This window comes from Lytechinus pictus, unplaced genomic scaffold, assembly GCF_037042905.1.
Source record: "Lytechinus pictus isolate F3 Inbred unplaced genomic scaffold, Lp3.0 scaffold_19, whole genome shotgun sequence".
NCBI lineage: Eukaryota > Metazoa > Echinodermata > Echinoidea > Temnopleuroida > Toxopneustidae > Lytechinus > Lytechinus pictus.
This window is the reverse complement of record NW_026974140.1, coordinates 3,357,523-3,370,672: the sequence shown is the minus strand read 5'-3', so window position 1 is coordinate 3,370,672 and position 13,150 is coordinate 3,357,523. Positions and strand designations below refer to the sequence as shown.

General features: G+C 34.0%; 1 protein-coding gene across 1 annotated transcript in view; it reads right to left on the bottom strand.

Annotated features, from left to right (window-relative positions):
- LOC129261020 (myotubularin-related protein 8-like) overlaps positions 1-10,946 on the bottom strand; it is a 33,016-nt gene extending 22,070 nt beyond the window's left edge. The window contains exons 1-2 of the mRNA XM_054899051.2: positions 10,812-10,946; positions 7,970-8,132 (exon numbers count right to left, since the gene is read on the bottom strand). Of these exons, the coding sequence (XP_054755026.1) occupies positions 7,970-8,123 (154 nt within the window). The 5' untranslated portion in view covers positions 8,124-8,132; positions 10,812-10,946. The remainder of the gene's footprint in view (positions 1-7,969; positions 8,133-10,811) is intronic.
- Positions 10,947-13,150: the final 2,204 nt, after the last annotated feature.

The following is a 13,150-nucleotide window of genomic DNA, read 5'->3' as shown; positions in this document are numbered from 1 at the left end:
CACACACTTTTTTACCAGTAATAATTGTTAGAGTCTTTCAGATTTTATCTCAACATATGATTTGTTATACATCTATCTTTCAAGTTTCAATTATTTCCCAACTTTATCAAAAGCATCAAAGATATTAGAGTTTCAAAATTCTGTAAATGGAAGGAGTCAAATAAAGTATAAACCATGGGAGAAAAAAATAAATAAATTCTTTGTTCGGCCAACCTAACGATTTAAGCAAAATCTATATAATCTTCATTTCATTTCATAATCTTTCGTCTTATTTCATTTTGTTTATTAAAAGCTTAAAAATTTCAATGTTCTTTCAAAATTTCTGCATTGTCATAACAATCTCTAATTGTGGATTTCATAAAATTGAAATATGAATGGTAACGAAAATCCTTTGCAGTAAGGGACAAAACTTCCAAGTTTTTCTTCATTAGAATAAACACAAATTGTTCACTTTGCAATGCAAGTCAGTTTGTCAGCTTGTGAAAATTATCCTTCTTCTTTCCATGTACAGTGTATTGTAATTTTTCTACTCAAAATTTTGTTAGCAATTTTAGTCAAAAGCTAAATTTATTTCCCTTTATAGCAATGCACAGAATAATCTGCTTCCACTCCTACACATCTTTTGTTTGCTTATGGGAATCCATGCATTAAAAGAATTAACGTAGATAAAATTACTGACAGTGCTCATAAATATGCTAATACCAGAATTTATCCACTCACAATTTTATTTCAAAAAAAGAAAAAAATATGTGAAAATGCCAGAGAAGGAGCTTTCATTGATTTCATTCTAAACTTTTCGAACAAGGTTAATTATTAGAAGGAAATCATCTCCTTATCCCACCCGAAGAAACTTATGGGCAATTCCATGGAAAATGTTCACTTTAGAGAAAAAATGAAGTTTCAGATTTCACTTAAGCAGTCAAATTTTCTTAAAAAGTAATCTATAAAGTCTCAATTTCCAATAGAAAAATTGCAATATTGATAACATTTTGTAGTTTTTTCCATCATCAAAAAAATAGAATAGTAAATTGCAAAATGTAAAAAATGTGGCTATTTTTAAACAATTCATCTTTCCTGTCTCTACTAAAAGCAAACAATGTCCCAGAGGTCTCTTCTAACTTTTGAATAGTTGATTAATGTTCAAATCAACAGAAAATCATCGTTAAATTTTATGCCATTCATCAATTTTAGACAAATCTGTCTTCAGATTTGTGTGATTTCTTTACCATTATCAGTGTCATGTCCGTTACGTTTTTCACTTAAAGTTTTCACAGCTTACAGGAAATTTGTCTAAAGGTACTGCAGATTCAGATTCTATGTTAGAATTAAACCCCCTACCATGTGTAGCAATCATTTTCCCTTACCACTTCTCATTTTCTTAAAAATGGCGTAACGGACATGACAATTCGCGTAACGGACATGACGCCTTATATATGACAAAAGGCAGCATTCACAAAAACAAAATATTAGGCTCAGTGTCACAGACTGAGGTCAGTCTCAATTGCTTGAGGATAGCTGGATGTAATAACTCCTAGAATCTGCATGTCATTCAAGCTATTTTTAGAAGTTGGTGAATGATGAAAGTTCAGCTCTTGTTCTGGTATATTTTTCAGAGAATTAACGGTATGCCACATAATATTAGGATATTGCAGCTAGATCTGGCAACATACTCAGATCACAATCTGCATCATTTGTGTTTGAACAATACAATTGATTATCTTAGGTGTTTGCACTGACAGTTTGGAGCATGATAAAACTCCAACTTGTGAATTCATGAGATCATTGATGATATTGCTTCAAAGTATCTGACTTTCACCAACCTCTACTTCTTCAGTGATGGCACGGGCTCACATTTAAAAACAAGTCTGTATTCAGATATCTGTGTTACATGATGTAGCTCTATGAATCCATGAATCTACAGTGGCACTTCTTTGCAATATCACAAAGCAAAGGGGCTGTGGAAGGAATGTGGCGTGATCAATAAATTATGCCATCATAGTATTTTGGTCAGCCATAATCACGATTTGAATGATGTATCTTCATTTGTACACAAGCAGCAGGGACAATGCAACGAAATTAGATACAGCCACATTTGTCAGCAAGCAAGATCGTAAGATTTAGAACATCCAAGATTTGATGAAAGGATGATTATACTCAGGATGATATTTATTTTGAATGAAAAAAAATCTCAGAAGCGATTTACAAACATTCCGATATTACATTCCAACTCATACACAATCGATAATGAAAGACTGGTTTACAGGTACTGCTATCAAATTTTTAAATACTTCTTAATATCATTTTTTTTTTAATCTTAAAACTGACATTAATACTAGTACATATTCTTTATCATAAAATACATTTCATAATATGTTCATCTTGGATTTATACAGGTCTGGTATATTTTGTTTTCTTCTCACAAAAAATGAGACTTGGTCTTCTCAGTGTGCCGTAGTGGTACGTTAAACATTGTATTCTATATAAAATTATCATGTAGGCTATAGCTATTAAATTAATGATACCTGCCAATAATATCTACATATTTTTCTTAAGAATGTTAGGAAAGGTACTTTGCTGTTACATAATTACATTCATTATTCATATTTCTTTCATTTTGAAACTAAGAAGTGCTGATGAAGTTCACTTCATAAGGGTGTCATGTCCGTTACGCTAGTGTATATTATCAAATAGTAAGCCATGAATAAAAAATAATCTTTACTATCAACTTTTTCTCCTTTAATTAGGTGTGGCAGATGGTAGTAACTGGAAAATACTCATTAACTATTGTTGATTGGTGTAAAATAAATTTTTCTAAATTTTTTTTTTTAATATAAATATTGTACAAAAAGCCCCCCTCTCAAATTGCAAAATAATAGGAGATATTACAGATTACCAGTTATGATGTATGTCTCTAACCTCTAGCCTTAACATGTAAACAATTAGACTTGTACCATATCTTGTAATAAAATAATCATATTCGCTTACAAAAAGTGGACGAAACTGTCATGTCCGTTACGCTATGTGTGTCATGTCCGTTACGCTACATTTTGAGCTATGAATACAGAATGCACTGCAAAACTGTTGTTAAACACCATTTTATGGATAGAGCATGATCTTAAGGTTAAATTAACACCAACATCAGGTGCATGCTATCTTAGAATTCACAGGAATTTTGATAAGCAATAGGAGGTAAAAATGCTTCGTCCATTTCGTGTCATGTCCGTTACGCTCACAAAGAGTACAATTTCTCCGCAACTGTTCAACGAAACGATTTGAAATTTTATGTGTATGTAACTGATACTTAAATGTGTCTGATAAGCTTAGTAACAATTATCAAAAGACTGCTAATTCTACTGTATGAACCTTTGAATTACAAAAATTTGTCTGAATGTCATGTCCGTTACGCTGGAATTGACCTTATGTGAATGGTTTTAACAAACAAGGTCTCTTTATTAGCAAACATAAAATCTAAAAAGTTTTGTTTTACCACAATTACATACATGCCCAACCAAAGGAGCATCTTAATACTTCCCACACATTATTCTAAATATATATTTAAAAGAAAAAAATAAAAAGGAAACAATATTAGGGCATGAATACTGGCATTAATTTATAGTATCTCATTATACTTTACCATGTTGATAAGAAAATTTCTATGAATTATTTAAAATGGCAGATACATGCAAGTGCATGAATTTCAAAGATTGAAAATGAAAACAGTTAACACATGTGGCAAGATGATCAAATGCAAGTCATGCCAAGTACATTTGTACATAATGTACATGCAGGATTGAGATCTAAGGACGGACTGTGAATGTGACTTGTATTGACTGCACTCCACACCACCCCTCTTCAGAGTCAAATTCGTTTTCAGATTGAATTATGGAGCCCCGGGTTGAACCATTCCTACTGTATAGTGACTTGAAAAAAGAAGAGCATATAATTTGCATGTACATGTACATGTAGTATGAAGTTGAACCACATTTTCCAAGAGGTTTGTGTTGAGGATGGAATCAGAATGAGCCTATCAATGTAATAAATGATGACATGTAACTCATACAAGTACTGTACATTAAGATACTTGTCTAGCGTACATTTATTTTTTATTTATTAAGATACAAAAAGAATAAGATTCTCCTTTTTCACTACAGAAAAAAGAAATCATACTAAACACAAGTTCATGTAAATCTTCATGGTACCGTATTAAACTTTAGCAATTCGAATTTTGTTTTAATCAGCAAGAGGTTGCACAATATAAATTTTACAATATAAATGTACAATGCATTTCTAAGAAATGCATATTCTAGAGGAATCTGGCCCGACATGTGGTCGCATTTCATAAGTTGGATATGCAAAAAGGGTGGCGTATGAACAATTTTCCACACGGTGCCATGTATAAATTGTTGCTACATCACAGCATCTTGACCAAATTTATTGAGTAATATCTCATTTTGAAGCTAGAACTATAGGCTAAATAATAAATATATTACTATGAATGAGATCAATACAATATCAGGAACAAAAACTATAGCACATTAAGTTTGTAGTAACAGGGGTGGCGGAGCCGGTGGATGCGGAGCCGGTGGATGTGGTAAATGATAAAATATTTATTAAACCTAATTAACAACTTACTATAATATGTAATATGACTGTTATCCTCATATTTCTGGGCGTTTTAAGGCAGGGAACAACCAAATGTCATAAAAATTTGACAATTTTGAAAATATGCAGCAATGGAATACATGTGTATGTCAGCTCTGATCTGCAACCTTGTCAATTAGTAAACCAAGCCATGGCGTAATTTCCTTCAGCAAGAAACTGATCCGCAGTGTGCTGCACTCAACCCAGGTGAGGTAAATGGGTACCGGTAGGAAGTAATTCCTTAAAAAGCTGTGTGCGCTATGAACGCCTAGCTTAGCCGGGTAATATAGGAGCGCCTTGAGCACCTAACAAGGTGGATATGCGCGCAATATAAATACCCTATATTATTATTATTATTATTATTAAACCGGAGAGATCTGGTTAATTATCTAATTTGTAGTCTTAATTTTTAGTACAAATGTTGTGTACCATTGCAACAAACATTTCTACCCATGATGTTGTCATTTTGCCAAGCATATAAATACAGTGACAGGTATTTTGGGGGCAAAAATGTGAAATTAAATACTGTTAATTAATTAGTATAATTAATATGCATAAAATAATAGATAATTATTCGATTTTTGGTACAGATTTAATTATTGATGTTTCAAGATTATAACTGGAAAATACTAGGCTAATCCAATGTTGCATTAACTTTTGACACCATTTTATGTGCACAGCAGGTCCAATTTGAGAAAAACACATTTCAAAATTCACATTTACATTGACGTCTATGTAATAATTAGGTGTTAATAAGTCATTTTAAGGAAAAATAAAGGTATTCGAGACTTTATTCTTTTTCATTATTTAGAGAATGGTAATAGCTATAACATATCAACAAATAAAATTTTTGACAATTTTTACCCTGTTCGTGAAATTGGACCACCTTTAATATGACATGCGACCATGTATAAAACAAGATGAGCATTATAGCCCTTGTCCACATACAGTACCAGTCACAATTACATGCAAATATAGTTGACGGTGAATGTTATTAACATGTACATCATTGACCAAACACCGCCTCCATCACTACTGAAGGGGGTGAATCGATCTGTTTTGGGGATTGAATTACCAGCAAAACTGTATGCAAAGCTATGATGGATTTGTGGTTAAATTGGGATCACATAGCCGACTGCTGTACATCATTCAATACACACTTTAAATGTACAGGTATTGAAATGCAAGAAATTATTCACATTAATTACATTGCACTTCATTTTAGCAAACAAAAAAAGTGTTAGATTTTAGAATATCTAGGGCATGCATACATGTAATATTTTTGGGAAAAAAATTGTTATTTAGAAGCATACATCCAGTTTTATTATGTATTTTTTTTTAGTGTGCTACTGCTGTGCTGAGTCTGCTGACCATCATTATTTCTTGGTTTGTTGTGTCATGTAGTGCTCCGTTTGCATCTACATATCCATGTGACATAATTATTTTTTTCAATATTAAAGGCCCTTAAAACACACATATTAAGACTACCGTAAGTAACGGTGTATTAACCGCACCTTTTTCTCGGCGGGACAGAATCAAAAGTCGGGGGTGCGGTTTATACACGATGACAGGTCTGAGCCAAGCCAATCTCAGCCCGAGACCACTACCAGTTTTCAACTCGCGTCGGGTGGCCGAGCGTAGCCGCTTGGGGCAATCCCGTTTAGAGGGGTATGAGCCGCGGGTATAAAAGGGAAGCAACTATGACTACCGGTATCTGCCGTAAATGTCCCTCAAAGTTATATCACGGTAACAAAAGCACCTACCTTCATGAAACTGACTTTTTATAATGGTGTGACTCTGTCTTTGTTGTCATATTTTAGTCATCGCGGCAAAGTTCAGACGCCAATCGATCGCACAGCGCGGTGCAGCTAGCCGAATAAGACATGCATGTGTAATGTTTATCGCAACGTCAACGTAAGCTGGCGCTTTACCTTTCCGTGGAAGTTATTTTGTTTGACAAATTATTGGTATTATTTGACAATTAATTTCTTTCATTTGCCTTTCCTTCATTTCTCTCTATCATCCATCATCTCAAAATCAATCTTCAATCCCCATCTTCACTCCTTCCGACTTTTTATTTTTAATTATTATTCACTTTATTCCCGCCCAGAGCTCCCATTGAAAATACGGTATACCGGTACTAGCATTTTTTTTTCCTATTTTGCTGTCTGTAAGATACCGCCACACACGTACTGAGAACTACCGGTAGTGGTTCAAAGCAGACAAGAAAAACACCTGAACAAAATCGCAAATTTCTCGTATCTTGAACCTTCCCATATTCCCGTGTCTGAAATTCATGTCAAGACATTGAATGCTAGACAGAATTCTGAAAGCAAAAGTGGGGCTGTGATGCAGGAAATATGGTATGAATGATCTTCTCGTATGGGTGAGCCCCCATGTTGATGCTGGTATCGGTACTTGCAATGAACACCGGTACCATATGTGTGTGTGTGAGGTGAGTGTGGAAGTGGCCAATAATGTCGGCAACTTGCAGATAAGTGACGAAGCGCTGATTTCCCATCATTTTTTACCAGTAATTCTTCGATATTTTTTGGTTCTTGACTTATTCTTAAATATGCATATTAGAGATAGAAAGTAAGTTTGATTAAATTTTTTTTTTGATGAATTTTTTTTTTTTTTTGATGTTTTTTTTTTTTTTTTTTTCCATCCGAAAATGGGGGGTGCGGTTAATACACGGGTGCGGTTAATACACCGTTACTTACGGTAAGTTCATACTACAAGATTGTACTCTGGATTTTCGTCCCATCAGTTTTATGGTTCATCCTTTTTCAAGGATTAAATTTACAAACTGTAGCTACATGTACTGTATGTGGAGTATTGATATAAAAAGCGAATGTACTTTCATATACCGAACCTACTTGTGCATAAAGTATATGTTCAATGTGTATAGGCTGAAGCCTGAAATTAATGGAATTTTGAAAATCCAAACTATGCATAGAAAACAAAAACACTAACAATGAATATAATGAATTCAAAAATAGTAAATTCAAAATGAAAACAATTCATGTACCCAGTTAACCCAAACAATCAACGAACAATGACTACTCAATGACAAAGATAAACAGCAATAATGTCAAATTTGAGTCCAGGAGGATTTAAAACTCAATTGAAAGCAATGCTGAGTATTAAAAGTAAAAATATAAATAAATAAATACATAAAACAACAATATCAATACAAATAAATTAAACATTTATAGTGGTTAATTGCTGCTTGGTTTACATAACATATAAATATAATAAATTATTAACAACTACCCACACAAGTCTGACAACAATCTTCCTTGTAAATTTTGATGTATTTACACACCTGGATTTGAGAGCTTCTGTAATGACTTGTATAGCTCTTGGCAATCTTTCTCTCTGGGTATAACAAAAGTTGCGGCCTGGAAAGTCTTACATCTGATCTGAAGAGGGGCTCCTGCCGTTGTCAAAGGGAGCTTCTCTACAAACCCAATATGCATATGAAGGATCTGAATGAGACACAGGGAGAGAACAGAGAAGGCACAAAATCTACATAAAATGCAATTCTATTTTGGTTTGTAGCAAGATGTAAATGCACATGAATACAAGAAGCATGCTTTGAATTATATGATACAAGTACGTGTACATTGTATGTTGAACTTCTGGAAAAAATGACAATGTTGTACATGTATGTATTTAATTTTAAAAAGTTTATGATGTTACACAATGTACATATAAAATTGAGATACATGTACATGTACATGTTGGGCGGGCAGGCAGGCAGGCAGGCAAGCAGATAGATATATATAGATAGATAGATACATACATGTAGATAGATAGATAGATAGATAGATACTATGCATATAGAAAGAGGGAGATAGACAGAGTGGGATACAACCACATTATATATATTCCTTCTCTTACATGTATTTACAAGCATTCATGCTTTCTTAGCAATCAGGTAAAAAATCACCACCAACCAACCAACCAACCAACATGTACATGTACATCTACATGCACATTGATGGGAAATAATGTGCACTCTGCAACAAATCACCCTTTCTGATACTATAATTTTGTTTCACTCAGATCTACACAGTAAAACTTAAGTGGATTATTTATCTTCCAGACAGACCAATACTCTGTACTTGTAGGTCTGAAAGTACTAAGCAATTATCATGATCTTCAAAAACTTTCACTACTAGAGCGGCAAGTTTCAATATGTTATTCAAATCTATGCTTTATTGCATTAATATTGCCTATCACATTACTCAAATTCAGACTCCATCAATGAAACAGCAGCACATGGAATGAAATAACAGAAAAAAAGCTCTAAAAAATAGGCAATACATGAGAGAAGGTAGAACACTAGAAATGCAATGATATTAGAATGATGTCTTGGGAATGATGAAAGAGGAGGAGGTGGAGAAGAGATTGAAGGATAAATGCAATACAAAATGCCGGTGTATTTTCAATTCTCGCTACCCCAAATAGCGATTTCGCCGAGATCCGGGAAAATCCCTGTAACGTGCATTGCATTATGGGATAGCTTTTTCGGTATTACAACTTCCTGTTCGGAAGGCCAATGCACTGTTTTGCCATTCAGATCAACAGTGCCGTCATGCACAACAACACAACGTCGCTTTCGCTCGGAAAGTTCATGATCACAACCCTCTCTTTCACGATAGAGTTTAACAGTTTTACAGCCTTTTCTGCTAAAGTCACTAATTCTGCCCGACGCTTTCAATTGCACGGTATTCATCTGTCAGTTAAGATTTTTTTAAGTTCCGAAACTGATTTTTATCCATTTGTGGTCGACGAAAAATTAAACGAAATGAATGCTGTATATATAATAGCGTCTAGTTGAATACGATCGTGATGTCAGGCCGGTCGCTAAATGCACAAATTTAGGATATTCATTATTTGTTTGATTTTTTTATAACCAAATAAAAACATGAATAAAAATTATTTTCACGTGAAATATATTTTTTATTTTTATTTATAATTCAAATGGAATCAAAACTGACCAAATGTAATAAAAAGTATTATACAGTACTCTGTACATATTACGCTGATTGGCATCGATTTCAGCGTGGTGGAAAACTCAGTAACACGAACCTCGCGCGAGCATGACTCTAAACCGGAAGTGGTGATGACGACCCGACGGAGTGAAAATTATCTCGTCTCGCGCATTATGAGATTTTTGTTCCTATTTGGGGTAGCGAGAATTCATCAAATTACCAATTTTGTCTAGTATCATTTGGTGTACCATGAGTTTGTCCACTATCCACATGGTCTAATTGCCATTTCATCCACTCATCATTTCGTCTAATAACCAGTTGGTCCAATAGCCATTTAGTCCATATAACATTTGGTCTAAATGGACAGTGTTAATTGGGCGAAATTAATGAAAATAAAATGGATATTAGAACAGCTGGTTATGAGACAAAATCGTCACAGACAAACTGGTGATTAGACAAAGTGATGATTGGAAAAATGGTTATTGGACCGAATGGTTGTTAGACGACATGTTGATGGACGGAATGGCATTAGACTACATTTGAAGGTAGACCATGCAGTGAGTGGACGAGTTGGCAGTAGACGAATTTATAGCAGTTTACCAAAATTCCTACATGGTTAAAGTCATTTTTTGCAAATTTGTTCAAAGGTGAATAGTTTTGTGCAGTTTTCATTCAATGCTGGAAGTGCTGCCTGCATGTTACAATGCACCAGTGATCATGATAATAATGATGGTGATAATAATGATGTTGGTAATTTATATTTTGGTGGTGATAATAATGGTTGTGGTGATGTTGTTGTTGTTGGTGGTGTTGTTGGTAGTGACAATGATGTTGGTGATGATAATATTGGTATTGGTGGAGGTAGTGATGATGACAATGATGTTGGTGATGATAATATTGGTATTGGTGGAGGTAGTGATGATGATGATGATAATGATGTTGGTGATGGTGATATTGGTGGTGGTGGTAATTATAAAGATAATAATGATGCTGAGGATACACTGTAGCAACCAACAATGAAAAAGATGATGTACAACGTTTTAAAAAGCCCCTTCTTACAGGACAATCAAAGGTGTTCAAAAAGGTACACCTGTACATCAAATTTCTCCAGCTTCACAAAGAGGCAAAACAAGCAATAAAAGAATCTTATCTTGTGTACAAACTTACCCATGTTTCTTTCTTGCCAGCAGGATCCACAAATATCAGATGTGTAGCAGTCAGATACAGTGTGCCTGAGGATGGCTTGCGGGAATTGAAACGATCCAACAGACGAACGTTCTCAATCTACATGTATGACAGATTGAAGATGAGAACTAGTGGATAATTTCATCAAGTGCAAGGAGTTGGGTACATAAAGGTCTATCATAAATTATAACAAGGCTTCTATCACACATGTCTTGTTACACAGATCTTCTTCATTTAATATCATATCAATACACTTTTATAAGGCATTTTGTTACAACAAAATTATGCAGAAATACCTTGGTTTTTTCTTACTAATTACTATGGACATGTGTATATGAGAGAATCAAAGAAATATCCTCTCAGATGGGGCTACTCTAGGCTGAAAATGGTATGCTTTAAAAAAATAAATTATTTGATTTAATCACAGCAAAACATAGACATTCCATACAATACCAATGGGATAAAAAAATTTACATTTTTAAGCTTTGCATTATTTAATCGAAACTGTTCAATGCAAGTCAGGAATGAGAGCTGACCATGTCATCTCCCTCTTTCATATTTTCTATTATAAACTCTTTTCCATTAGACCTGTTTACAAAGATTCAAATGTATCTTTCCTGATAACTTAAAATTGGAATATAGATTATGTGGTTGTTGCTATGTCTTACAAGCCTCGGTCAGGTTTTCATGTTGGTACTAACAGTTAACTTTTGTTTAAAAAGTATGCAAAAAATAAATATTTCAGTAAATATGACAGTGTTCTGCTCCAATAATGTCAAAATATACTGGCAACTGATTTAGGATTGCGATTATTTGTCATTTCTGTCATTACGACTGAAATCTTTTTAAAACATGTTAAATACCTGTATGAAATGTACATTTTTAAAATTCTTATTATTATCAGAAAAATACCAAATAGCATGGGAAATTTCCCCATCTTAGAGGTACCCAAGGGGCACACAAGACCTAAAACAAACTTCTGAATTTCATTGACCTCATGTTTGATGTGTCATAGAAGTTTGTTCAAAAATGAAAATAGATGCAGCGTTGAAAATAGACGGGAGCGACAAGCCATTCGGTTCTTGTGTGCTTTAGGATCGCTCTCGCAACTGCCTATTAAAAGCTGCCGAGTATGGAGTGACTCCCAAACAGGAAAATATCTCCCGTCCGCACCCATCCAGTCTCCCATCCAAACTGCATCTAGCAGCAAGGCCAACGCAGCTGCAGTTTTTACTTCCATGCATCGTCGTTTTCTGACGTGTAACTGAGAGGAATTTTTAGAATCATAGGCATGGTGCTTCAGAAAAATGCATAGAGTTTCAAACTCTGATATCCCCAAATACTATTTTTCAAAACGCTGCATGGCAAATTTGTGAGAAAATAAGATCAAGATTTTTTCATTTTAGTGTATTTTTCAGCGACCCCACTTCTTACAACTTATGTATGTAAATCTGAACTAAGCCACCGAGTGCTCTGGAAATATGGCACAGATCCCACAATATGAAGGGCGAAATTATGATTTTCAGCAAGGAATTTTGGTAACAGTCAGTGCATAGGAATATACATGTATTGGCGGCTTTGGCGCTAATGCAGTTTCGCACTAGCCTGTGTTGCAGTGATGATTGACAATGAGCTGTGCTGTGATCAGTGGCTGCTCTGGTGTAGGCGTAGCTTAGCTTGTGAAATAAGTTGACATGTTCAAGTTAATGTTTGCTGTCAGGTTTCAATGCATTTAATATTTTATAAAATAATTTTCAAGTGAGTTTTCATAAAAATTTGATGAAAACTCACTTGAAAATTAGAAATTATGAAAAGGATTCCTCTACATACAAGTACAAATTCTATTCAAATATGATAAACTTCATCCTAATCAATTTGATGGACAAAATTGTAAAAGTTAGAACATCCAGTTAATTTAATACACAAGATACATGTACAAACAATAAACATTAAATGAACAACAATACATTCAATAATCATTTAACAATTGATAACAATGAAGAAAAATAAATAGCAATTAAATAAACAATGTTAAACAATAAATGATTTTGTAAACAAGCAGGACAAACTGCCATGCGAAACCATGAGCTGAATCATGAAAAAAGAATGGCTCTTGAAAACTGAAAATTAGCTCTAGTAAAATTAAAAATGGCTCTCAAAATTTTGCCAATATGGCTCCCTAAAAATAGAAAGTAATTTCAACACTGGCTAGATGCTACCCCTGCTAGACCATATTTAATGTTAAACTGCAATGTTCATCTGTTTATTGTAATTAATTACTGATTTCCCCATAATTGTTTGTTACACACAAACTTTGCAAT